The 27,988-nt window shown below is 44.4% G+C and overlaps 1 protein-coding gene across 2 annotated transcripts in view; it reads right to left on the bottom strand.

The window, feature by feature from the left end:
• The window catches only part of CACNB3 (calcium voltage-gated channel auxiliary subunit beta 3), a 236,927-nt gene that overhangs the window by 154,474 nt on the left and 54,465 nt on the right, over positions 1 to 27,988 (bottom strand). The window contains exon 1 of one of the 2 annotated variants that reach the window (XM_069758334.1): positions 13,933 to 14,133. The exons of the other annotated variant lie outside the window; for it this stretch is intronic. Within the exon in view, the coding sequence (XP_069614435.1) occupies positions 13,933 to 13,977 (45 nt within the window). The 5' untranslated portion in view covers positions 13,978 to 14,133. Of the gene's footprint in view, positions 1 to 13,932; positions 14,134 to 27,988 lie in introns of those variants that run through there. 2 annotated transcript variants of the gene reach the window in all.

The raw sequence follows: 27,988 nt of genomic DNA, 5'->3' as shown, positions 1-27,988 counted from the left end.
CATTCCCTATGGGATTTGCAGCACTTGCCATGATCTGGCAGATTTACCAATAAAAGGCAAACAACACACAGGTTAGATCCCAAAATTAACCCCTGTGTCCGTTAGGAGATACTATAACCATAACGGTCCCGTACAAACAGTATATAAACCTATAAAAAATGTACAAGACAGACCTCAAAGTATAAACAAATACCAAAACTTTATTAGAAGTACAATTACAAGAGAACACCATTGATGGTGATGTATACCAGTGGTAAAAAGCACCATAGACCTGAGGCAGGCATGTATTATACACACAATCCCTTCTGCCACATATATAGATCTCACATATCATGCCATAGTCATTGCGCCAAGTGGCATATCATGACAAAAATCGGCAATAATATAACCCCAAAGTGGCAAGATATATAGCGAAAAAATACATCTACATTACCTCAGGTCTGATGGTGCCACGTCCCCTACGCGCGTTTCGGCTGCGTGTGCCTTCTTCCGGGGGACTACCACTGGTATACATCACCATCAATGGTGTTCTCTTGTAATTGTACTTCTAATAAAGTTTTGGTATTTGTTTATACTTTGAGGTCTGTCTTGTACATTTTTTTATAGGTTTATATGATCTGGCAGATGCGGTACCATACCTCCCAACTTTTGAAGAAGGGAAGGAGGCAAATTTTAGGCCACGTCTCTGACCACACCCATTTCACAACTAGTCACACCCATATCCACGTCCCAACCGCGGCCATTTAGCACTGCTGATCGCACTGTTTTATATACAATAATTATAAGCAAACAAAAATATGGCCACACAGTGCTCCATACTGTATAATGGCCACACATGATGCTCAATACTGTATAACGGCCACACATGATGCTCAATACTGTATAACGGCCACCACACATGATGCTCCATACTGTATAATGGCCACACACAGTTCTCCATACTGTATAACGGCCACACATGATGCTCAATACTGTATAATGGCCGCACATGATGCTCAATACTGTATAATGGCCGCACATGATGCTCAATAGTGTATAATAGCCACACATGATGCTCCATAGTGTATAATGGCCACACATGATGCTCCATAGTGTATAATGGGTATAATGGCCACACATTGCTCCATACTGTATAATGGCCAGACAGTGCTCCATACTGTATAATGACCACCCACACATAGTGCTCCATACTGTATAATGGCCACACAGTTCTCCATACTGTATAATGGCCCCACATAATGCTCAATCCTGTATAATGGCCACAAATGATGCTCCATACTATATAACGGCCACACATGATGCTCCATACTGTATAATGGCCACACATGATGCTCCATACTGTATAACGGCCACACATGATGCTCCATACTGTATAATGACCCCCCTCCTGTATGCATGGCTCATCTCCCTCCCATCCCATATACATAGCTCATATTACCCCCCCCTGTATGCATGACTCATATCTCCCCATGTATACATGGCTCATATTCCCCCCCACCTGTAGTCATGGCTCATATTCACCCCTCCTGTATGCATGGCTCATATTCCCCCCCACCTGTAGGCATGGCTCATATTCACCCCTCCTGTATGCATGGCTCATATTCCCCCCGTATGCATGGCTCATATCCCCCCCACCTGTATGCATGGCTCATATTCCCCCCCGTATGCATGGCTCATATTCCCTCCTCCTGTATGCATGGCTCATATCCGCCCCCTGTATGCATGGCTCATATCCCCCCCCTGTATGCATGGCTTATATTCCCCCCTGTATGCATGGCTCATATTCCGCCCCTGTATGCATGGCTCATATTCCCCCCTGTATGCATGGCTTATATTCCCCCCTGTATGCATGGCTTATATTCCGCCCCTGTATGCATGGCTTATATTCCGCCCCTGTATGCATGGCTTATATTCCGCCCCTGTATGCATGGCTTATATTCCGCCCCTGTATGCATGGTTTATATTCCCCCCTGTATGCATGGCTTATATTCCCCCCTGTATGCATGGCTTATATTCCGCCCCTGTATGCATGGCTCATATTCCGCCCCTGTATGCATGGCTCATATTCCCCCCTGAATGCATGGCTCATATTCTGCCCCTGTTACTGTATGCATGGCTTATATTCCCCCCTGTATGCATGGCTTACATTCCCCCCTGTATGCATGGCTCATATTTCCCCCTGTATGCATGGCTTATATTCCCCCCTGTATGCATGGCTTATATTCCCCCGTTACTGTATGCATGGCTTATATTCTCCCCTGTTACTGTATGCATGCATGGCTTATCTCTCCGCACCCGCTCCTGCTCGGCGCGCCGGCTTATGTCCTCCTTCATCCCCCCCCCCCCGTCCCTCATACTCACCTGTCCCACTGCACGGCCGTGCCGACATCCCTCGCGCTCTGTCCCGACTCCAGGCGGCGGCGCCGGCGCAGCACCTTCTTCCTGCTTGAGCGGTCATGTGACACCACTCATTTAAGGTCATGAATATGCGCATAATCATGGCCTTAATGAGCGGTGTCACGTGACCGCTCGTTCAGGACGAGCTGCAGTGCAGACGCCGAGACCATCGCTGGAGCAGGGTGAGTATCGCCTTCAAGGCGGGCGGAGGGGGGGCCCTGGAGCAGTGGGGGCCCTGCCAGCAGGTGTCAGTGCCAGGGCCCACCGGAGGATCCTCCGGTTCTCCGGTGGGCCAGTCCGAGCCTGGTTGGGTCTGGTGTCTCATCTTACTCTTGACAATACCCCATAGATTATCTATGGGGTTAAGGTCAGGCGAGTTTGCTGGCCATTCAAGCACAGTGATACTGTTGTTTTTAAACCAAGTATTGGCACTTTTGGCAGTGTGGACAGGTGCCAAGTCCTGCTGGAGAATGAAATTTGCATCTCCAAAAAGCTTGTTGGCAGAGGGAAGCATGAACTGTTCTAAAATTTCCTGGTAGATGGCTGTGCTGACTTTGGTCTTGATAAAACACAGTGGACATACACCAGCAGATGACATGGCTCCCCAAACCATCACTGATTGTGGAAACTTCACACTAGACATCCAGCAGCTTGGATTGTGTCCCTCTCCACTTTTCATCCAGACTCTGGGACCTTGATTTCCAAATGAAATGCAAAATTTGTTTTCATCTGAAAACAACACCTTGAACAACTGAGCAACAGTCCAGTTCTTTTTCTCCTGGGCCCAGGTAAGACGCTTCTGGCGTTGTCTATTGGTCATCAGTGGCTTGACACAAGGAATGCAACACTTATAGCCCATGTCCTGGATACGTCTAAAGGTGGTGGCTCTTGAAGCAATGACTCCAGCAGCAGTCCACTCCTTGTGAATCTCCCCCAAATTTTTGAATGGCCATTTCTTAACAATCCTGCGATTATCCCGGTTGCTTGTGCACCTTTTTCTACCACGCTTCTTCCTTCCACCGAACTTTCCATTAATATGCTTGGATACAGCACTCTGTGAACAGCCAGCTTCTTTAGCAATGACCTTTTGTGGCTTACCCTCCTTGTGGCGTGTGTCAATGACTGCCTTCTGGACATCTGTCAAGTCAGCAGTCTTCCCCATGATTGTGGAGCCTACTGAGACAGACTAAGGGACCTTTTTAAATGTCTAGGAAGCCTTTTCAGGAGGTTTTTGTTAATTATTCTAAATTACTTAATGACTTTTGGGTTTTCATTGGCTGTAAACCATAATCATCAACATTAACAGAAATAAACACTTGAAATAGATCACTGTTTGTAATAACTCTATATAATATGAGTTTCACTTTTTGTACTGAAGAACTGAAATAAATTAACTTTTTTATGATATTCTAATTTAATGAGAAGCACTTGTATCTATGACTCTTAAAGGGAATCCGTTTCCAGGTTTTTACTATATAATCTGACAGCAACATAATATAGGGGCAAAGACCTTGGGCTGTTGCTGCAGTTCTGATAAAATTACGGTTTTATCTCCAGCAGATCTACCAGTTCTCTGAATCCTGAGCTGTGTACACTGATTGCTTTCTTTGTGCATAAGGAAAAAAAACTACTAGTCAGTGGTGTAGGTTGGGCTACACAGAACAGTTGACTACGAAGCATGAGACGCCTAGTCCTGTAGTGATAATATCTTGCTGATAAAACACTGATTTTATTGAAACCACAACAAGCAGCCCAGTACGTGATACATCTCTTAAATCAGGGTCTCTGTCTCTACATCATGCTGCTCTCAGATTACATTACAAACACCTACTAATAGATTCCTAATTCATCCCATCATTTTATTTGCCTTAACAGCAGCTGCCTGACACTGATCATTAAAGTTGAGTTTTCTACCACCAATACACCTGTCATGGTTAGGACATGGTTAATGTCCTGTTCTCTCAGGGTTAATTTTGCCTCCTTTTCTATCTGGGAGGGGTATTTATACTCACTCCAGACTAGGATTCCCTGTCAGCTATACGTTCATCTTGTCTGTGTGCCTGACCCCTGGAGTGTGTGCTTGGCTTGCAATAGTTTTCCTTGCTCTCCGTGCTAACTCTGCTTGTTTGTTCTTTTGGTTTTCTGACCTCTGGCTTCCCTTCTGACAATCCCGTCTCTCTCCTTTGGTACCTCCTGATCTCTTGTTTCTGATCTTGGCTTGTTTGACTACTCTCCTGTGTATATCTTCTCAGCGCCCCGGCATCTTGCTCCGCCCCTCGACCACCTCCCACTGTCACATGGTTCAGGTCCTGGTTGTTATCTGGTTAGTAACCCGGCGCTTTGCTCAGCTCCCTTGCTACTCTGTGCAGTGCTCCCCATGGCAGTAATACCCGGGAGTCGTGAAAACAGCCAAACCTTTTTCAGTTACAGTTTTACACAATGTAAACCTTTCTCTAAATTTAAATTGTCAATGAACTACTAGAATGTCAGGATCCCACAATTAGTGTTTTGTAACTTGTTGATGCTGTTTATTTTTGCAATAAACATACTGATCAAGTAAGCAATTTATTAAGCTGCACGCTAAATCAAGGAGTGTTATCTTTTTTTATATTAAAAGGTATAGCTTTATTAATACAGACAATACACACATTTAGATAAAATAATGCCTCTATACCGTAGAACAAAATATGATAACAAGTAAGCGTTGAAAAATTACAGTAGCGGGTAAGCACCAAAAAGCATTACAAAACAATTCAATTTTAGTGTTAAAGGGACACTGTCACCTGAATTTGGAGGGAACAATCTTCAGCCATGGAGGCGGGGTTTTTGGGTGTTTGATTCACCCTTTCCTTACCCGCTGGCTGCATGCTGGCTGCAATATTGGATTGAAGTTCATTCTCTGTCCTCCATAATACACGCCTGCACAAGGCAAGATTGCAGGCATGTGCAGGCGTGTACTACGGAGGACAGAGAATGAACTTCAAACCAATATTGCAGCCAGCATGCAGCCAGCGGGTTAGGCTAGGTTCAGATTGCGTTAGTGCAATCCGTTTAGCGCCTAGCGCTAGCGGATTGCGCTAACGCAATGTTTTAAAAGGGGTCGTGTTAAACGTCCCCGCTCTCGCAGATCTCTGATCTGCGAGAGCGGGGAACGGACCTCGGGCGCGCCTCGGACGCTGCAAGCAGCGTCCGCGGCGCGCCACAAAACACCGGCACATCGCTAGCGCGTGCCAAAAATGGCACGCGCTAGTGATGCGCGTCCCCATTGCTGTGAATGGGCGCGCTAACGGACGCATTGCACGGCGTTAATTTCGCCATGCAACGCTGTCCGTTAGCGCGGTCCCATTAACGCAATGGGAACCTAGCCTAAGGAAAGGGTGAATCAAACAGCCAAAAACCCCGCCTCCATGGCTGAAGATTGTTCCCTCCAAATTCAGGTGACAGTGTCCCTTTAATAATAGAGCATGCCTTGCGCAGGCATGTACTATGGAGGACAGAGAATGAACTTTAATCCAATATTGCAGCCAGCAGGCAGCCAGCGGGTAAGGAAAGGGTGAATCAAACACCCGAAAACCCCGCCTCCATGGCTGAAGATTGTTCCCTCCAAATTCAGGTGACAGAGTCCCTTTAACCGACTTGGTATCTTCACAAGCTCTGTATTTGCTGTGGATTTTCCTTGTAGAAAATCTGCAGCATAAAATAGTAGTCCCTTTGACTTCAGCTGTTATCCTCTGTAAGGGAAAACTGTAAAGCAGATAGCAAAAGAGGCTTCACTACACATGGTGGACTATGTCAGAACAATCCCCATGTAACAATATTTTGTTCTGTATTTGAGTTAATCGCATAGAACTGAATGCTGCCAGGGATCAGCCGTAGTACAAGCAGCCAGACTGATTTGTCAGAGGATTCACTGAAGTATAGAGCCTCCGACTGCAGATCTGCTGTACAATAGACATGGGAGATGAGTAATGACCATTAGAAAATTAACTGCAGCTTCAGCCAGACTTTTTTTTCCCCATGACAAGTGGTGAATGCACCGAAAATATACTGAGCCATGACATCTACAAAAGGAAAATCTCCGGGATACGGACTGCCCTGACGCAAGTGTTGTCTATCCTCATTTCTGCACACAGCAAGGAGAATCACCCAATCCTGTGCTGACAAGATCTCAAGTGTTTAAAGGACTGCACAGAATCTGTGTGACACCGTGCAGGACACCACAGAGGACACTACCAGCTTTCAAAGGCACAAACATTGAAAAGAAGTGACATGTCCATTCTTCAGGTGCTCTCCGCTAGGAAAAGTCTTATACAGGTGATTCTCACAAAATTAGAATATCATCAAAAAGTTTATTTATTTTAGTTCTTCAATACAAAAAGTGAAACTTATATATTATATAGAGTCATTACACACAGAGTGATATATTTCAAGTCTTTATTTCTGTTAATGATTATGGCTTACAGCCAATGAAAACCCAAAAGTCATTATCTTGGATTTTTATTAGCTGTAAGCCATAATCATCAACATTATCAGAAATAAACACTTCAAATAGATCACTCTGTGTGTAATGACTCTATATAATGTATGAGTTTAACTGTTTGTATTGAAGAACTGAAATAAATTAACTTTTTGATGATATTCTAATTTTGTGAGAAGCACTTGTATGCATACAATAGAAGTCATTGGAAACGCTAAAGACACATTGGCATCTTGCTTAGTGTTTTGTAAGCGTTGTTGACTTAGCACCCTCCTCCATCACCCAATTCATTTTACATCCATATCTAATGTCCTCCTCCCCCTCCTACTGTTCATAAATCCATTATAATTCCCCCTTCCTCCCGTCCCAAACCCTTATTGTCCTCCCTCCACATCCCATCATTGTCCTCTCCCTCACCTCCATCATTGCTCTCGCCATCACCTCCATCATTGCCTTCTCCACCAACCCATCATTGCCCTCTCCACCACCTACCTCACTGACCTCTCCACCACCCTAATCATTGCCCTCCCCAGCCATCACCTCATCATTGCCTTCTCCAACACCTACATCACTGCCCTCTCTACCACCCCAATCATTGCCCTCCCCCACCACCTCTATTATTGTTCTCTCCTCCAACCCATCATTGTTCTCTCCACCACCTCCATCATTGCCTTCTCCCCCACCACCTCCATCATTGCCTTCTCCCCCACCGTCCCCATCATTGCCATTTCCACCACTTCCATCATTGCCTTTTCCTCCACCACCCCCATAATTGCACTTTCCACCACCTCTATCATTGCTTTCTCCCCCACCACTTCCATCATTGCCCTTTCTACCACCTCTATTTTTGCTTTCTCCCCCACCATCCCCATCAATACCCATTGCACCACCTCAATCATTGCCCTTTCAACCACACCATCATTGTCCTTTTCACCACCACCATCATTGCCTTCTCCCCCACCACCCCATCATTGCCCTTTCCACCACCTCCATCATTGCTTTCTCCCACACACCCCCGTAATTGCCTTCTACACCACCTACATACACACACACACACCACTCACCTCTCTGTATGTTATACACAACATCTCCACCATCTACACACATACATACACACACACAGCATCACTCAACTCCCCCACACGTTCCCTGGCAGCCGCAGCATCATTGTCGCCGGCAGCTTTCTGTCTGACACAGTCGAGTGCTGATTGCTGTAGTTATCCAGCCGCACTGTTTTGTCAGACAGGAAGGACGGCCAGGAAGCTCAGGACGAATCTCTGCAGCTTCGCTCTGCTGCCATTTTCTCCTGTAGGCAGTGAAGCTGCAGGGATCACTCGCAGCCCGCCGCACATGAGGGCAAACTAGCCAGGGGCCCCTCAGGGCTGGATAAACAGGCCCTGATTGCCCTCAGTGTTAGTCACCCTGCAGAGGCCCCCTTCCCCCTCCGGGCCTTGGTGCAGCCGTATCGGCTGCACATGCAATGTGTCCGCCGCTGGCCTCACTCATACATTTGCATGGAGTGAGGCTGCACTCTCTAGACAGGCCGAGTGGACTAGTCAGGTCTATCCTTATCATACCTGACTGACTTTTCAAACTATGTTTTCTCTAAAACGCTATGACATTTCAGAGTGGAACATAGATGGCTGCAAACAGGCTCTGATTCATGGTTCCCATGGTTCAGGCTACACAAAACTTAGTGACATGTTGACTTTAAATTTGGGTAATCTGTCAGCAAGTTTTTGCTATATAATCGAAGGACAGAATGAAGTACGGTAGAGACACGAATTTCAGGGATTTGCCACTTATTAGGCTGTGTGCTGTTTTCTTACAATGAGTGTTTTATCACCTGGAAAAGTCAGGAGACCAATGATATTTCTGTGCAGTTTATTGTCAACATGCTTCAAAGTTAGCAAACTTCATCAGGACAAACCACAAAATTGTGATGTGATTTTGAGGTTTGTCCTGATGAAGAAGTTTGCTAACTTTGAAACACTGACAATAAACCTCACAGAAATATCCTTGGTCTCCTGGTTTCATCTTCTGGTATCTTCAGCAGCAAATTGAACCCCATCTCTCCATTGCTTCTACTGCAGTCAAGGAGGCAAACACCACTAATTATATCTGCAGAATTCGTTAATGATTTTGACGCATCCTATTCCTACACGCCCCTCATTAAGCCTGGCATATGGAACACCAGCCTTGGGGCCAAAGTTCTTTTTCACCATTGATAAACACTCACGATAGATACGGTAAGTCTTAAAAAGGAAGTGTCAGCAAGTCAAAAGTATCCAGTTTTGCTCTTATTTCATTCTCATTGTTCCCAAGTTATTTTTTTTTTATACGGTTTCAGACCTCTCTATTTAGAGCCAATTCTTATTGTCTTTACATAGGGGCCATGGCTCATAGTCTTCTCTAGGGGTATGTGTTTAGATTGTCCTCCATAATAGCGTCCCCTTAGTAAAGACCACAGGAACTAGAACTAAAGGTACCGTCACACTCAGCAACTTTCCAACGAGAACGACAGCGATCCGTGACGTTGCAGCGTCCTGCATAGCGATCTCGTTGTGTTTGACACGCAGCAGTGATCTGGATCCCGCTGTGCCATCGTTGGTCGGAGCTAGAAGGCCAGAACTTTATTTGGTCGTCAGGTCGGCGTGTATGCCAGCAATGTTTTACATGGAGCTAACAACCAGCGAGAACGATAAGTGAGTCGCCGTTACGTCACTGGATCGCTCCTGCATTGTTCTGGAGTAATTGTGTTTGACGTCTCTACAGCGACCTAAACAGCGATCGGCTCGTTGTCTATATCGCTGCAGCGTCGCTGAGTGTGACGGTACCTTAAGTCAAAAGCCAAATATCTCTGGAACAGTATGGTGGATTTAAAAAAATAAACAAATGTAACACCCAGGGGAGCGACAGAAACAAAGTGAGGGCATCCTTTATTTTTACAGGAGATAAGTAGCTACTGGATGTATCTATTCCATTGTCCTAATAAATAGCAGAGAAAACTTCTTTCCATCCGCTCGTTATCAGGTCAAAGCTGCAGACAGGCATTTTCAGTGTGTGGAGACAGAACCAGAAAGTAGAGACCATGGGGGTCCGGGAGATCATCGGAACGAGAGCATTGAGGGAGACCAGGTTGAGGTCTCGTACAGATACAACCCTAGGACAAGCCCTTTTGTGTTAGGTCTGGTGAAGGAAAAGGCTGTTATTTCGGAGTTTCAATCAAACCATGCACATTGCCATAACAAGTGTGCTCTATATCAATAAATAACAGCAGAAAATGCAGTGTTATATATAATGTATGTGAAGCTCTGTAACCTCCTACAATGTACTGTAGAAGAAACAAGAAAAAATGGCATCCCCAGTACAAGCAGCAAAAAAACAAGCAATATTCTCTTCATTATGGTAAACATAGATCTGCTATGTGACAGCCTGTAGGACGGGCAAGACACCCTGGGGATATGCAGTTCATTCCCCTATGGCACCGAGTCAGAATGCGGAAACAAGCCAAAAAAAATTAACCCTGACCATTGCCAGAAGGTGCCCAACATCATCCTGTTAATAAACAATGAAATCCGCAGTGTAAGTATGGATGTACCATCCTGCACCTCACCAAGCATCACTGCATTAACAGAACACAGCGAATGCGACATTTTATATATTTCAGAAAACAATGCGCGGTGTGCCATGATACACATACCGCAATTGGGGGCATAGGCCAAATTTCCCCTGCCTCTTCATGAGCCCTCATGTTGATTGAGGGCATGATTTAGGGTGTGTATGCCATAACACGGCGACACAAATATATTAAAAAGGACGGCACTGCCATATACATTAAAGTCATTAGGGTCCGCCGGGTGATGTTGGTGTCCAACATGTCAGGGATCTAGAACTTCAGTTATTTTTTGTTATTCTGTTCCTATGATGGAAAAAGAACAATAAATTTAAAATGGAACAAATACCCCGATTCCAGCTGTGTGTCACTTACTGGGATTATGGCTGTAGTTTGAAAAAAAAAAAGTCACCATATTATCTGCTACAGCTCTGCTAGTCTTCTCAATGAAGAGCTGTCGAATCCACCCCCACCGCTGATTGCAAATTGTAGATAGAAAGCTGTCAAATGCAGAAGGCTCATCTTAATCAATGCTGGGGAGCGGGGATAGCCAGAGTTCATGAATGTCGAGGACTATGTAGCAAAAGCTGTAATTTGAGAGGACTAGCATGGATGCAGCTAAAAAAAAAAAAAAAATTTTTTTAAACTGTACAGCACAAAGCACAGCAAGCTACACTTTGGAATCAGGGTCCCTGCCGCTTCTTTAAGCTGTGGTCATATGGTAGCAAAGACCCGCTGACGGATAATTTCAACTGCATTTGGAAAACTAAATTACCTATGACCACGAGATTCCTCCTATGTAATAGGTAGGCATGGGGGCAACATAAGAAGCTCTATAATGTGAGAATCACAGCTCTACATATACCAGCTTGTAAAATCTTGAGACTGACATGATTGGAACAGGGATATAAAAGGGAACTCTGATTCCTCTCACATGTACAATCCCATTTATATAGCTCCCAATTAAGTAGATAAAGGTTTTAATAGCTTTGCAAAATCAACCTGCTGTTACCATTGCTGAACACATGGCCATTCTGTATGGCAGTATCACAGGCTATAGGGGACTCCAAAATCAGATCCTGAATGCCAGTAATGTATTTCATATGGAAGAAATGCAGAGTAGTAAAAGACGTATGGAGGTATGGGTGCAGGAATGCCATGAACATTTGTTCCATACCAATATAGAAATAACAAAAGACTGACTGGCACTTCCAGGCTAATGTGAACAGGTTCATACCATACATGTGGTGGTTTTAATGACAGCAGTATCCTACCTACCCACAAATACCGGCTTTGGAGAGAGGTATTCACATTTACCCAGGAATTCAAATTCAGCCTTGAGGTATTCACACTAGACACGTAGGGTCCCAGCAGTGTGAGACCACCTTGTCGTTGGTTGCTGGGCATGCATAAATTGGCCAAATTATGTGCTAAGCGTCTCAATTTTTTCTTATTATCCATAGCAGTATTGCTCTTCAGATTTCATATATTCCATGCCTGCATGCTTTAGCATGACGAAGTGCAACTTTTTTTTTGTATATAAAATACATACCAATATATAGGAATATGAAGAGACAGGTAAAAATAATGTACATATACAAGTTGGAAGGAGCTTAGGAGAAGCATTAATAGTGCAGAACAGAGAAAATGGAGCGTCACCTGCATATAAGGAGGCCGTGTACAGACTATGCGCAATCTATGTACACAAATAGAGAAATTCAAGATGTCTATTGTAGAACACTTCTCCATATTTAATAATACACTTATATTTCTTCACACAAGTGACAAGGGCCCGGCTCATTCTTAGGTTTCTGTGGCTCGTTGCAACATACGATTCATTCCATTTGCACTGAAGATGGTGAACACATATACAGTATACACCCAGCACCGCTGACACAGACTACAACACAACGATAGATGGATTCTTATTACTGTGTAATGAAAATGTGACTCGCTTGTACAACTGCTCACTGTATAACTAAACCAACTGTGTAACTGGATCCAGTACCTGATGCCACAACACTGGACCGTCCGCTCCATTACACATTTACTAGAACTGACAGTTACTTACTACACCGTAAAACACACTGGGATCTGCTGTGATGGCCAGCTCTATTCATTCCTGGAAATCAGAACATTTTTACAGGATTTCTGATCTGGAGATGAACATTGTGACCACTGGCATATAATAATGATTCCTACTCTGATCGGATATGTCTGTCTGGCACCAGAGAAGCACTATGTGTGATCACAGCCACAGACTCCAAGAAAAAAGAAAATATCATTTACTTCTCTTTATATCACAGTAATACTGTAGAGTTTAATTTAAAAATTTACTTGTAGTATATCATGGTATGGTGATATTATATACAGCATGGAGCGTTCCTGTGCAAGTACATCCATACAGGATAAGATTACACTATATGCGTTATGTATCTTATATTATGTATATATGCATTATGGCACATGTAGATGACATGCAAGTGAGGTACTGGTAGTACTGTCTAATTATCCAGGTGTATGTAATATAATGGGATAGTTATATGGAATATATCTGCTATGGTACAAATATATATATATATATTCCATATATATATGACTGTTACATATGTATAAAAAGATGTATTTAGGTCTCTTTTGTAATTTAGTATATGTACACGATGGTACATAGTAAATACATAAATTATACCGTATACTATATATATATATATATATATATATATATATATATATATATATTACTGTGTGTAAGTCATTTGTGTGTATTTCTTATATAAATAATTGCATACTGTATATACACTGGGGTGTGGCTTTATTATAATACATGCCATGTGCAGGAGTATATAATGGTAAGTTGTACATATATGCTTATTGTTTATGAAGATTGCTCTTATTAGTGTGATATATGGAATATGGTACATGCATAATATATACTTATCCTATACAGTACTGTAGGTGTTATCTGTGCATCTTATATATGAGCCTAACTATACTGTATGCTATAGGGACACAACATATATTGTATGTTATCTGTGTAATTATATATATATATATATATATATATGTATATATGTATATAATATGAGCCTGACTATACTGTATGCTGTAAAGACACTACTTGAACTGTATGCCATCTGTGTAGCTTACACACACACACAATATATATATGTATATATATGAGCCTGACTATACTGTATGTTACTATGTTATATATATATATGAGCCTCACTATGCAGTATGTAATATATATATATATAAAATGTGTGTATATAGATGACTGTGCTGTGTGCTGTAGGGACACTGCTTGCACAGTATGGCAGCTCTGCAGTGTGCCCTCCATAGTGTGGGCACAGGAGGAGGTGGCGGGTGGATCTGTTGAATGTGCCCATTAGCGGGGCCAGGGTGAGCCGTGCTGAGGTGCCGGGACATTACAGCCACTCACCACCTCAGAGTCCTCGAATCCATGGATGTACATGTCGTCGTACATAGGGGCTCCAGGCTGAGCGCCCGCCGGGCACCTACTCTACGGGCTGAGCCGGGGATGTGGTGGTCGGCGCTGGTGGCAGGAAGCAGCTGTGGCCGCTGACAGCGCTGACTGGCAGGTCCCACCCTGGCTGTAGGAATAAGGAAGCCCGGCAGCTTCTCACAATCAGGAGAGGGAACAATAACCCCCACCCTCCACACAAGGAGGCAGCCGGCTCTGATTGGCAGCGGCTCATCCCCGGAGCATTGGGGCTACAGCTGGGAGCGGGCGGAGGCTGGCGGGGGGGAAGCACATGCCCACCATACTGCTGGAGCCAGGGGGCACAGTGCGAGGGGCCGGAGGTACACTGCAGCCAGGCTTATATCTACATATATACATGCAGCATCGCATCTCATGTTACTACTGTATATACACGCTGCATTGCATCACTGTATACATATGTGTATATATATATATATATATTTTTTTTTTTTTAAAGATATATACTGTATTTATATAAGCAGGTTTATCTGTATACACACTGCAGGACATCTCTTATATAGACACTGCATCGCAGCACTGTGTGTATTTATATATAACTAGATGGTGGCCCGATTGTAACGCATGGGGTATTCTAGAATATGCATGGCCACGTAGTATATTGCCCAGCCATGTAGTATATTGCCCAGGCAGCCATGTACTATATTGCACAGCTCACGTAGCATATTGCCCAGCCACGATGTATATTGCCCAGTCAGGTAGTATATTGCCCAGTCAGGTAGTATATTGCCCAGCCACGTAGTATATTGCCCAGCCACGTAGTATATTGCCCAGCCACGTAGTATATTGCCCAGTCACGTAGAATATTGGCCAGCGACGTAGTATATTGCCCAGCGACGTAGTATATTGCCCAGCCACGTAGAATATTGGCCAGCCACGTAGTATATTGCCCAGCGACGTAGTATATTGCCCAGCCACGAAGTATATTGCCCAGCCACGTAGTATATTGCCCAGTAACGTAGTATATTGCCCAGTGACGTAGTATACAGCACAGAGCCACGTAGTATATTGGCCAGTCACGTAGTATATTGCCCAGCTATGTAGTATATTGCCCAGCCACGTATGTCACAGGTTAAAAAATAAACATATACTCACCTTCCGAGGGCCCCTTGTAGTTCGGTCACATGACCGTGACATCATGGCAGGTCCTTCTCGCGCAGACGCGCAGGACCTGTGATGACGTCGCGGTCACATGACCGTGACGTCACGGCAGGTCGTTGTCGCGCAGGCCCTGTGATGTCGCGGTCACATGACCGTTACATAATGGCAGGTCCTTCTCGAGCAGGCGCGCAGGGCCACGTCGCGGTCACATGACCGTGATGTCACGGCAGGTCGTTCTCGCGCAGGCCCTGTGAAGACGTCGCGGTCACACGTCCGTGACGTCATGGCAGGTCCTTCTCGCGCAGGGCCTGTGATGACGTTGCGGTCACATGACCGTGACGTCATGGCAGGTCCTTCTCCCATACCATCCTTGGCACCGGAACCTGCCGGAGGTCACCGGAGCGTCGCGAAAGGTGAGTATATAATGATTTGTTATTTTTTAAATTATTTTTAACATTAGATGGCATTAACCCTGTGTGAGCGATCACTGCGAGGAGTATGGAGCGGACGGCGACTGCAGGAGAGTAGGGAGGGACTAATCGGACTGTGGCCGTCGCTGATTGGTCGCAGCAGCCATGACAGGTAGCTGGCGAGACCAATCAGCGACTTGGATTCCATGACAGAGGCCGCGACCAATGAATATCCGTGACATACAGAAAGACAGAAGGACAGAAAGACGGAAGTGACTCTTAGATAATTATATAGTAGATATGCACACTCAAGTTTATATGTATACACTGCATTACGTCACTGTATATATGTGCACACCGTCTGCATCACATTACTATGTAATATACATATTACATATACATACAGGTATCCACACTGCATGGTATCACTATATGTATACACACTGCATCACTCAATATTTTTTTTTTCACCGCTGCCTAAACGTTTTCCACGGTACCATACATACACACAGGGGCCTATTCATTGGTGTTGTACTCCATAGCGCAGTGTCGTAAATGCGAGTCAGTGACTGCCAAGCCGCATCCTGTAAATGCTCCACCCACCTTGGCGGAGCTCTTTGGGACTGGAGCAAAAGCGATCAAAAGTCGCAACATTTTTGCACTTCTTCGCATTGCGCAAAAGTTGTGTGACTTTTCAATTTATTTTACACCAGAAAACTGGCAAATACTTTGGATGAATCAGCCCTACAGTGTGTAACAATGTTACAAAGCATCACTATATGATACACAGTGTGCATATTTACAGTACTGTTCAAAAGTTTTAGGCAGGCACACTGCGTCACATGCTATATATACATAAACTATATGGTGGCCCGATTCTAACGCATTGGGTATTCTAGAATAAGTATGTAGGTTGTTTATGAAGATTTCAGAATAATGCAATGAATACACAGGATTCGGCCGGCCGCCGGACTGTGTCTGTCGCTGATTGCTCGCTGCCGGCCGCGATCAATCAGTGAAGTCAGGGCCAGCTCCAGGTTTTTGAGGGCCCCGGGCGAAAGAGTCTCACAGCCCTTGTAATATATAGCACATCCACGTAGTATATAGCACAGCCACGTAGTATATTGCACAGCCACATGGTATATTGCACAGCCACATAGTATATAGCACAGCCCATGCAGTAGATAACAAAGCCCACGTAGTATATAGCACAGCCCACGTAGTATATAGCACAGCCCACATAGTATATAGCACAGCCCACGCAGTATATAGCACAGTCCACGCAGTATATAGCACAGCCAACGCAGTATATAACACAGCCAACGCAGTATATAACACAGCCAACGCAGTATACAACACAGCCCACATAGTGTATAGCACAGCGACATAGTATATAACATGGCCCACGCAGTATATAACACGGCTCACGCAGTATATAACACAGCCCACGCAGTATATAACACAGCCCACGTAGTATATAACATGGCCCATGTAGTATATAGCAATGTGGGCACCATATCCCTGTTAAAAAAGAATTAAAATAAAAAATAGTTATATACTCACCTTCCGGCGGCCCCCGGATCCAGCCCAGGCCTTTAGCGATGCTCCTCGCGACGCTCCGTTCCCAGTAATGCCCTGCGGCAATAACCCGTGATGATGTAGCGGTCTTGCGAGACCGCTACATAATCTGGGGTCATTGCTGCAATGCATTATTGGGACCGGAGCGTCGCGAGGAGCGGGAAAGGCTGCCGTGGACGCCAGAAGGTGAGAATATAATGATTTTTTGTATTATTATTTTTAACATTATATGTTTTTACTATTGATGCTGCATAGGCAGCATCAATAGTAAAAAGTTGGTCACACTTATAGGGTTAATAGCAGTGTTAACGGACTGCGTTATGCCGTGGTGTAATGCAGTCCGTTTAACGGACTGGTAAAACGCTATGTGGGCACTGGAGGGGAGTATGGAGCGGGCACTGACTCTAGGGGAGTAGGTAGGGGCCAATTCACGGCTGGACTGTGCCTGTCGCTGATTGGTCATGCCCAGCCGGTCGCGACCAATCATTGACACGGGATTTCAGGGACATACATACCACCTCCAAATGCACTATGCATTTTTCTAAATTAATTTTTCTAATAGCATGGTGGTGGCAGTGTCATTAAAGGGATGCTGTTTGCACAGAATGACTGTTCAAACATAATTCCGCCACTCTGTCCATCACGTGCAGGGCCAATCATTTAAATACACCTTCCCACCTGCTTGGTTTTCCTCCATTACCACCACTCTTCTTTAATTTACAGCTGTGGATTCATAGATCCATAAAAGGGTGGAGATGCCCTATTTAAATGTTTGGCCCCAACATGAAACACCGAGGACCCATACTTGGTTTGAAAAGTCATTCTCTGTCAGCACAGAATGACTGTTCAAACCAAGTACAGGCACTTGGTGCTTCATGGCGGGGCCAAACATTTATGTACACCTTCCCACCTGCTTGGTTTCCACCTATCTCTATTGAGGGAAAACAAGCAGGTGGGAAGGTGTATGTTAAGATGATGTTGGGATTTTGGGCTCTAACTAGGTCCCTAGAACTAGGGGCTTCCTAGTCTATCCCTATCTCCCGGATTACTCCTGAACGTGGAGAGGCCGGGTTCACGTGTCTTGCTATTCTCCTATATCAACTCTGATCTGTCCCCTCCCCCACCTATGGAGATAGGAAGCAGAAGTGTCAAATAAAAAGAAATGACAGTCCATCATTATATTAAGGTCTCTGGAAAAGTGCTAGAAACTTGAAGATATCCTCAAGTAGAAAACCATCAAACACCATGATGAAACTGGCTTTCATGAGGATTGTTCCAGGAAAAGAGACCAAAAATTACCTCTGTTGCAGAGGATAAGTTCATCAGAGTTTTACTTTCAAACTGCAAGTCGACAACATTTCGGTAACAACCCTCATAAATTATGTGCAAACATCAAGTAGCAGACACATCTCAACATCAATAACCCAGAGAAGACTGCTAGATTTAGGCCTTTATGGACAATTTGCTGTAAAGAAGCCACTACTGAGAACTGCAAAGAAGAAGAACAGACTTATTTGAACCAAGCAACACGAGGACTGGACTGTAGATGAAGGGAAATCACTACTGTAGTCTCATGTGTTAAAATATTTTTGGTAATAACTGTCATATCATTTGTGAGATACAGAAAAGGTGAGCAAATGGTCTGTACTTTGATTTATATAAGGTTGTACAAATATTCTGGTTGAGATATATACACAATCCCAGAGAATTAATCCTAGGAAAATTGAGGCCTAATTGCTAACTTTAAAAAATAGAATTCTTAATGAAATATATATTAAAAATCAGACTTACAGTTCAAGCCAGGAAACAATAAGTAGCTAGTTACACTAAACAGATTTACAGGAATGATTTAATATACAACACAGAGATGGTGCAACATAAGGACAATAAATCTAGCCGAGATTAAGGTAGCCAGGTCAAAGCAATATTATAATGAGTAACTTAAGTATTTCATTACATATAGCGAAATCCATGATTAGACAAATTGTAAAGTGCAAGTGCTTATAGATATTAAAGTGGATTTCAGACATGAATTGGTTTTGATCTGGGTAGGGAGATCTCAGTTGTAATAGAAATACTGATAGAAGAACTAATAGGGAAGGAGTCTGTAGATCAAATAGACCTTTTTTCAGATGCATCCAAGTCTAGCAAGGCTGCATACTATTAACTATCAGTAAATGTCAATAGCAAATCATATTTCTCAAATAAGGTGCTGAGTCTCAGTAGATAGCATAGAAGGTGTACTTTCAAAGTGACCAGTGCTTTTATCAGTGAATGTAGCTGGCTACCACCCTGAAATGTTGTTTCGCCTCAGCCTTTTCCAAGGGGCACCCCTTAGTTCTTCTATCAGTATTTTTGTTACAACTAACTGAGATCTCCCTACCCAGAACAAAACCAATTCATGTCTATTTGAAATCCACTCTAATATCTATAAGCACTTGCACTTTGCAATTTGTCTAATCATGGATTTCTCTATATGTAATTAAACACTTCATAAAGATCTGAATCAAGTATGACCCTAAGACAGCGGGTGTACTTCTGGGGAATAATGGTAGAACCACACATGGAAATGGCAATATTGAGCATAGGTAGGTTAGTGTAGGGAGAAAAGAACAGGAGTTCAAGTTTTGACAGATCGAGGGAGGACATAATGTTAGAGATAGCAGAAAGACAATCACTGGTATTTTGTAGTAATGTAGGGGTGATGTCATGAGATGATGTGTATAGTTGAGTGTCATCAGCATAGAGATGGCACTGAAAACCAAATCTACTGATTGTTTTGTCCAATAGGGGCTGTATATAAAAAGAAGAGAAGGGGACAGGGGACTGATCCTTGAGGAACCTCAACAGTGGAAGAGTATAGGAAGAGGAGTCAGCAAAAAATACAGTGAAGGAGCGGACAGAGAGGTAGGAGGAGAACCAGGAGAGTAGTATAGGTGAAATCCAAAATAAAAAAAATAAATGAGGCACCCCTGCTGTTGGTTTATCTATTCCTCCATTATACCCATGGATAGTAAGAGGAGGTCCTAACATTTGTTTACTCCACTCTATTTTTGGAGAGAAAGGCACCATTCCCTCAGTAATGTGCCAATATTACAGGGATGGTGAAGAGCTAGGAGCAATGTTCTGTGGTATCCCCTATACTTGTGTATTACTGTACTGTATGTCCACCAAAGAGATTGCATGTATGGTAATTATTATTGTAATGAGTATGCAGAAAATGTCCATGATCACTTCATCATACATTTTAACTATCTGGCCTACTTGTGAGAAGATACGAAATGGATATAGAGTGTGCAAAGCTTTCGAGTATTGCAGGAGTGGGTGGGTGTACTCTGTAGTATTTTATGCTGCTTATAATGTTCAATCAGCAATAACAAAACCCTGCAATGAGTCACATATTTAATAAAGTAATAAAGACTGGAAGAAGAAGCCGTCATCAGCACCACGTGGAGGGAATAGCTGGGCACACACACTGGTTTAGCAATCCAGCCAAAGAGGTCCAATCATAGCAATAATCCTTACGTGTGGATGGAAAAAATAATCAGATCCGAGCGTCATATGACTGACCTGATAAATCACTTGAGGTTTTAAACAATTGTTCTGCCTCTTGAGGGGAAAAATAATAAAGGGGGAATGAAACCTGTTATTTAGAGCACAAGACCTGCTCTAATCTCATGGTCAGCACAGTGGCTCAGTGGTTAGCGGGAGCTCAGGGTCCTGGGATCAAATCCCACTAAAGACAACATCTACAAGGAGTTTGTATGTTCTCCCAGTGTTTGCGTGGGTTTCCTCCAGGTTCGTCCCGCACTCCAAAAGACATCCTGGAGACAAACTAGATTGATAGCCCCAGTGGGGACAGTAACGATGTCTGTAAATACCTCCAGAATCCTTTATCAGCTGTATCAAGCGAGCTCCATTCTGACCACCAGTCCAGTATATGTTCTTCTCCTTCTTGCCAGCTTTGACACTCCTGCCCTCACAGATCTTCCCTCTCACTTAGGGGACATTCAGATATCAGTTTTCTTAAGACCAAGCGCACGGAAGTACAGAGACTTGTCCAGTTTTAATCTGATTGTCTATGGATCCATGAAAAAAATCAGACAGCACTCAGATGACATTTGTGTGCTGCTACTTTTCACAGACTGTTTGATAGGAGAAGCTTGATGCACTTCTAGCAGTTTTTTTTATCCAAGAAAAACTGAAGAAATTCTGACCAAACTCTGATGACACTCCGATCTAAAATATTGATGAAACTCAGACTATTTTTTATGTCCGAAAAATAAATGACTGATGTCTGAACGAACCCTCACACTATATCTTCCCCTTCATGCATAAAGTTGGCCTTATAGTGATATAGTAGTATAGTCAATACAATGATTAGCTGACGTTATAAAACTCACCTGCCTCACACTAAAGAATGAAATCCTTTATTTGAAATAAAACTCAACACCCTGTTTTACACATTTATTGAAAAATAAAAAAGCTTTACTCCCCTTTATGCATAAAATCCATTGAAGCCCATGTCCCCTGTAAAAAAAAGCGAAAATAATAAACAACCATTTCTGTCACCTGTCTGACGTGAAGATAATCCTCCAATGCCCATGTCCACTGTGAAAAGCAAAAAATAATAAACAACCAAATCCATACTGTCCCACATTGTAATCCATCTGTTATCTGTGGGTCATCAGTCCGTGCTGCTGCTGATAAAAAAAAATTGACGTCTGCGGGTTTTTCAGACACACACAGTTCATGTGAAAAACCTGACGTGCACACAGCCAATGAATACAATGGGTGTGCGTGTGTCCTTAACAAATGGACTGCATACGGACATGAAAAACTGACTTGTGAAGGGACCTTACCTGTGTAGACATATCCTTAGGCATTATATCTTTGTGAATGGCATTTAAGCTTTGTATGTCATTATTAGACCGGGGTCACACTGGTGTATATTCTCTTGTGTGAGAGAATCAGACCGATGATGCTAATGTCACTCAGATCAAACCCTGTGACAGTTTGATCGGAATGTCATCTTAGTGTGATCCTATTTTCTCACATGACAGAATCGCAGAACAGGTGCATGGAAGATGGAGAAATTAATTTCTCAATTTTCACCATAGTCTCAGTAAGCATAGGCCGTGGTGATACTCAGTACCTGGCCGGTCAGTTCTTAATCTTCGTCCGGCTGAGTAGGTACAATTGTAACTATTCCGTTTTAAAATTGCAATAACTTTTTTTTTCGAAAAGCCGTAGAGGGCTGAAATTTTGTGACATCTCTGCAGTTTTGGTCCAGAATATATTGGCCAAATTTCAATAAAATATATATGAAGGTACAATTGTACCTCTGCAGCCTGTTAACGTTGTAAAATTATGCAGCCTGACGAAGGTTAAAGGGGATGTGTCACAGCAGCAGTGACCCGGTATGTGGCCCTGGGCATCCAATGAAAAGCGGATAGGTAATTGGGAATAAAGTTTATAAAAGTTAGTTCGTGACGCCACCTGTGGTATTCGGCAAATAGGAGATGTTAGCCGAGGCTGCTTGAGGAGACCACTGGGGTTGATGGTGATGCAGCAGAGTTGTTACAGCTCTCCTCAGGTAGAGCTAAACCCCTTGCAGTTGTAGTGTGATACAATGGTGATGTTGGTGGTTGTAGTGCAGGGCAAATGGCGCAGCAAATAAATTGAAGGACACAGCAGTGTGCAGTCTTCACAGGTTTTACTCACAGTTCTGATGTTACAATCCCCAGCCGGGGTGCTGTGCCCTCAGGGTTCATGGCCTAGACAGACAGCTCTCAGGTAAATTGGGGTACACCATCTCCGAACCCCCTTCAGATGTTCTTTTCCTGGTTGTCTCTCTGCGCTGGCTACCACCTCTCCTGCCCTTCGCCTTCGCACACAGTGTCCCAAGCCAGCAGCCTCGAATCTTGTCGTGTGACGTTCTCTAAGTCCCCTGGATCCTATCCGGCTGCCTTTTCAGCAAATGTGCTGGATGTGGCTGCAGCACATGCAGATGCTGCAACCTCCAGTTACCTAGCTGAGTCCTTAGTTTCTCCACTAGACTAGGGCTGGTACCTTAACTGTGACCTTGTCCCTCCACCTGACTGTGGTCGGCGTGGATATGGGCCCCACGGGTGGATTCCTCACTACCTGTGCCCCTAGGACCCCTTCTTCCTCCCTCTGGAGTCACGCTATCTTCTTCCTTACTTTTTTCCTTCTCAGTAGTCTGGGGACTATCTCCGGGCTCTTTCAGTCCCCACAGCAGACTGTCCCTTTGGTCTCACAGACCACTGCACGTCACTCTCTGAGTCCTCCCCTTCTCTTCTTTCTCCACCCACACCCTCTACCTAGTTCCTCCCTGGCTTTGAGAGGTCTAGTGTTGGATGTAAGTGTGTGGGTCCTTGATAGTGCCCCCCTCCTTACCCGAGAGCGGAGTACTACACCTCAGAATGAGGTGCAGTACCTCTGGCGACTGAACCTCAGGGGCGCCACACGTACATTGGACTGCACATGATTTCCGAGCGCAATCCAATGTTCCAGATGCACCCATAAACTTGAATAGGTGAGTGCAATCCAATTCTGAGATGCACTCGTAGCATGCTGCGATTGTTTTCTCATTCCCAATCGATGGCAATATTATTTGACATTGAGTACGGCAACATCATGTGAGTGCTGTTTGTGCAGTGGCGTATCTAGGGGGGGCAGCTGGGGCATGTGCCCCGGGCGCAGCTGGCAGGGGGGCGCAGTCGGGCCGCCTAATGCGGCGGCCCACAGTGTCTCCCCTGGCTGCTGCATTCTGCCGCCCCCCAGACTGGGAGTCAGCTGTTCTCTGTGCCGACTGTCAAGCTGACAGCCGGCACAGAGAAGCTGCAGCGCGCCGGCTCCCAGTATTCAATTGTACTCGTATCTTACAGACACGAGTACAATTGAAGATCTGACAGCAGGGTAGCGTCTAAATTGGAGTTGATTTCTTGAGGGGGAGAAGTCGATTGCAGGAAGCTGCTGGTGGAGAAGAGAAGCAGGAAATGAGCCGTGCAAGGAGAGGACCGAGGAGCTGCAACATGGAGCCGTGTGAGGAGAGGAGCTGCACCATGGACCCTTGTACAAGGGAATGAGGATGCAGGACTCGGTGTGAGGCTCTCAGGATGTAATTTGGAAAGGGGGTGATGTTACTTGAGTGGGGCTGCATAGGGAAGATGATGGTGAGGGGCTGTGTGGGGAATGGGGGATGATGAGACGCTGTCTGGAGAATGGGGGGATGATGAGAAGCTGTGTGGGGAATGGGGGGATGATGAGGAGCAGTGTGGGGAATAGGGGGATGATGAGCTGTGTGGGGAATAGGGGGATGATGAGGAGCTGTGTGGGGAATAGGAGGATGATGAGGGGCTGTGTGGGGAATAGGGGGATGATGGTGAGGGGCTCTGTGGGGAATAGGGGGATGATGAGGAGCTGTGGGGAATAGGGGGATGATGAGACACTGGGAAATGGTGGGATGATGAGATGCTGTGTGGGGAATGAGGGGAATCATGAGGAGCTGTGTGGGGAATGGGGGGATTTATTGTGTGGGGAGAGTTGGAGAGGAGATGGGGGATTTAAGGACACACAATTAAGAGCAAAGGGGGAGATGAGGGGCATATGATGAAACAGTACAGGGGAAAAAGGGAATGTATGAGGAAACATGTATGAGCGTGATGAGATGTGTGCAGACACAGTATGGGGAGTCAGGTGAGCAGGCAGTATAGAAAGTGGGGGTAAATATATGAGGAGACAGTATGGTGAACAGGAGGGATGTGAGAGGAGACAGTATAAGGAGGGAGGGGAAAAGTGTGAGGAGACAGTATGTGGGGAGAAAAGTGAGTGGGCACAGAATAGAAACTGAGTAGTGGGTTCGTAGCATGGGGGGAAAGTGTAAGGGCACATCCAGGAGGGGACAGTATACCTAGGAGGGAGAGTGTGATGAGAGAGTACAGTATAAATACTGGGCCCTATAGGGGGGACACAGTGTGAGAGGACAGTGTGAAGAGGGGTCCGGTATGGAAAGGAGAGGTCAGTGCGAAGAGCATGTACCATAAGAGGGACAGTGTGGGGGTCATATTTTGTGCAGACAATATAGTGAGGGGCAATTTTTTATTCAGGAGCATTATAATGACACTTGTATCTTTAAGGGCGTCATGTGGAGATTTTGGCCATGTTCACACCATCCTTTTTTTCATGCGGAATCGCTGCGATTTTCCCGCTGCGGGTCCGCAGCTGTTTTCCATGCAGGGTACAGTACAATGTACCCTATGGAAAACAGGAACTGCTGTGCCCACATTGCGGAAAATCCCGAAAAAAGCCGCGCTGAAAAGCTGCGGTAAAAAAGAAGTACCATGTCACTTCTTTTTGCGGAACTGCAGCGGTTCTGCACCCATAGACCTCCATTGTGAGGTCAAACCCGCAGTAAAACCCGCAGATGAAAAAAATATCTGCGGGTTTTCTGCGGTTTGTGGTGCAGAACCGCTGCAGTGTGGCTGCCCCCCCGTGCCCCAATCCCACCCCCCCATGCTCCGATGCCACCCCCCGTGCTCCGACGCCCCCCCCGTGCCCTCATCTCCCCCCCTTATACTTACCCGGCCTCCCGGTGTCCGTCCGTCCGTCTTCTCCCTGGGCGCCGCCATCTTCCAAAATGGCGGGCGCATGCGCAGTGCGCCCGCCGAATCTGCCGGCCGGCAGATTCGTTCCAAAGTGCATTTTGATCACTGAGATATAATCTATCTCAGTGATCAAAATAAAAAAATAGTAAATGACCCCCCCCCTTTGTCACCCCCATAGGTAGGGACAATAAAAAAATAAAGATTTTTTTTTTTCCACTAAGGTTAGAATAGGGGTAGGGTTAGGGGTAGGGTTAGGGGTAAGGTTAGGGTTAGGAGTAGGGTTAGGGGTAGGGGTAGGGGAAGGTTTAGGGTATTTTCAGCCATTTTAACCCTAAAAACTTCCTAGAAAACACACAGACTCTGCATAGAAAACTGCATTAACCCCTTGATGACCCAGCCTATTTTGACCTTAAAGACCTTGCCGTTTTTTGCAATTCTGACCAGTGTCCCTTTATGAGGTAATAACTCAGGAACGCTTCAACGGATCCTAGCGGTTCTGAGATTGCTTTTTCGTGACATATTGGGCTTCATGTTAGTGGTAAATTTAGGTCAATAAATTCTGCGTTTATTTGTGATAAAAATGGAAATTTGGCGAAAATTTTGAAAATTTCGCAATTTTCACATTTTGAATTTTTATTCTGTTAAACCAGAGAGATATGTGACACAAAATAGTTAATAAATAACATTTCCCACATGTTTACTTTACATCAGCACAATTTTGGAAACAAAATTTTTTTTTGTTAGGAAGTTATAAGGGTTAAAATTTGACCAGCGATTTGTCATTTTTACAACGAAATTTACAAAACCATTTTTTTTAGGGACCACCTCACATTTGAAGTCAGTTTGAGGGGTCTATATGGCTGAAAATACCCAAAAGTGACACCATTCTAAAAACTGCACCCCTCAAGGTACTCAAAACCACATTCAAGAAGTTTATTAACCCTTCAGGTGCTTCACAGCAGCAGAAGAAACATGGAAGGAAAAAATGAACATTTAACTTTTTAGTCACAAAAAGTATCTTTTAGCAACAATTTTTTTATTTTCCCAATGGTAAAAGGAGAAACTGAACCACGAAAGTTGTTGTCCAATTTGTCCTGAGTACGCTGATACCTCATATGTGGGGGTAAACCACTGTTTGGGCACACGGCAGGGCTTGGAAGGGAAGGAGCGCCATTTGACTTTTTGAATCAAAAATTGGCTCCACTCTTTAGCGGACACCATGTCACGTTTGGAGAGCCCCCGTGTGCCTAAAAATTGGAGCTCCCCCACAAGTGACCCCATTTTGGAAACAAGACGCCCCAAGGAACTTATCTAGATGCATAGTGAGCACTTTGAACCCCCAGGTGCTTCACAAATTGATCCGTAAAAATGAAAAAGTACTTTTTTTTCACAAAAAAATTATTTTAGCCTCAATTGTTTCATTTTCACATGGGCAACAGGATAAAATGGATCCTAAAATGTGCTGGGCAATTTCTCCTGAGTACACCAATACCTCACATGTGGGGGTAAACCACTGTTTGGGCACATGGTAAGGCTCGGAAGGGAAGGAGCGCCATTTGACTTTTTGAATGAAAAATTATTTCCATCGTTAGCGGACACCATGTCGCGTTTGGATAGCTCCTGTGTGCCTAAACATTGGCGCTCCCCCACAAGTGACCCCATTTTGGAAACTAGACCCCCCAAGGAACTTATTTAGATGCCTAGTGAGCACTTTAAACCCTCAGGTGCTTCACAAATTGATCTGTAAAAATGAAAAAGTACTTTTTTTCACAAAAAAATTATTTTCGCCTCAATTTTTTCATTTTCACATGGGCAGTAGGATAAAATGGATCATAAAATTTGTTGGGCAATTTCTCCCGAGTACGCCGATACCTCATATGTGGGGGTAAACCACTGTTTGGGCACTCGGCAGGGCTCGGAAGGGAAGGCGCGCCATTTGACTTTTTGAATGGAAAATTAGCTCCAATTGTTAGCGGACACCATGTCGCGTTTGGAGAGCCCCTGTGTGCCTAAACATTGGAGCTCCCCCACAAGTGACCCCATTTTGGAAACTAGACCCCCCAAGGAACTTATCTAAATGCATATTGAGCACTTTAAACCCCCAGGTGCTTCACAGAAGTTTATAACGCAGAGCCATGAAAATAAAAAATAATTTTTCTTTCCTCAAAAATGATTTTTTAGCCTGGAATTTCCTATTTTGCCAAGGATAATAGGAGTAATTGGACCCCAAATATTGTTGTCCAGTTTGTCCTGAGT

The sequence above is a fragment of the Ranitomeya imitator genome, chromosome 3, assembly GCF_032444005.1.
Source record: "Ranitomeya imitator isolate aRanImi1 chromosome 3, aRanImi1.pri, whole genome shotgun sequence".
Classification (NCBI taxonomy): Eukaryota; Metazoa; Chordata; class Amphibia; order Anura; family Dendrobatidae; genus Ranitomeya; species Ranitomeya imitator.
This window is presented reverse-complemented; position numbering and strand designations above follow the sequence as displayed.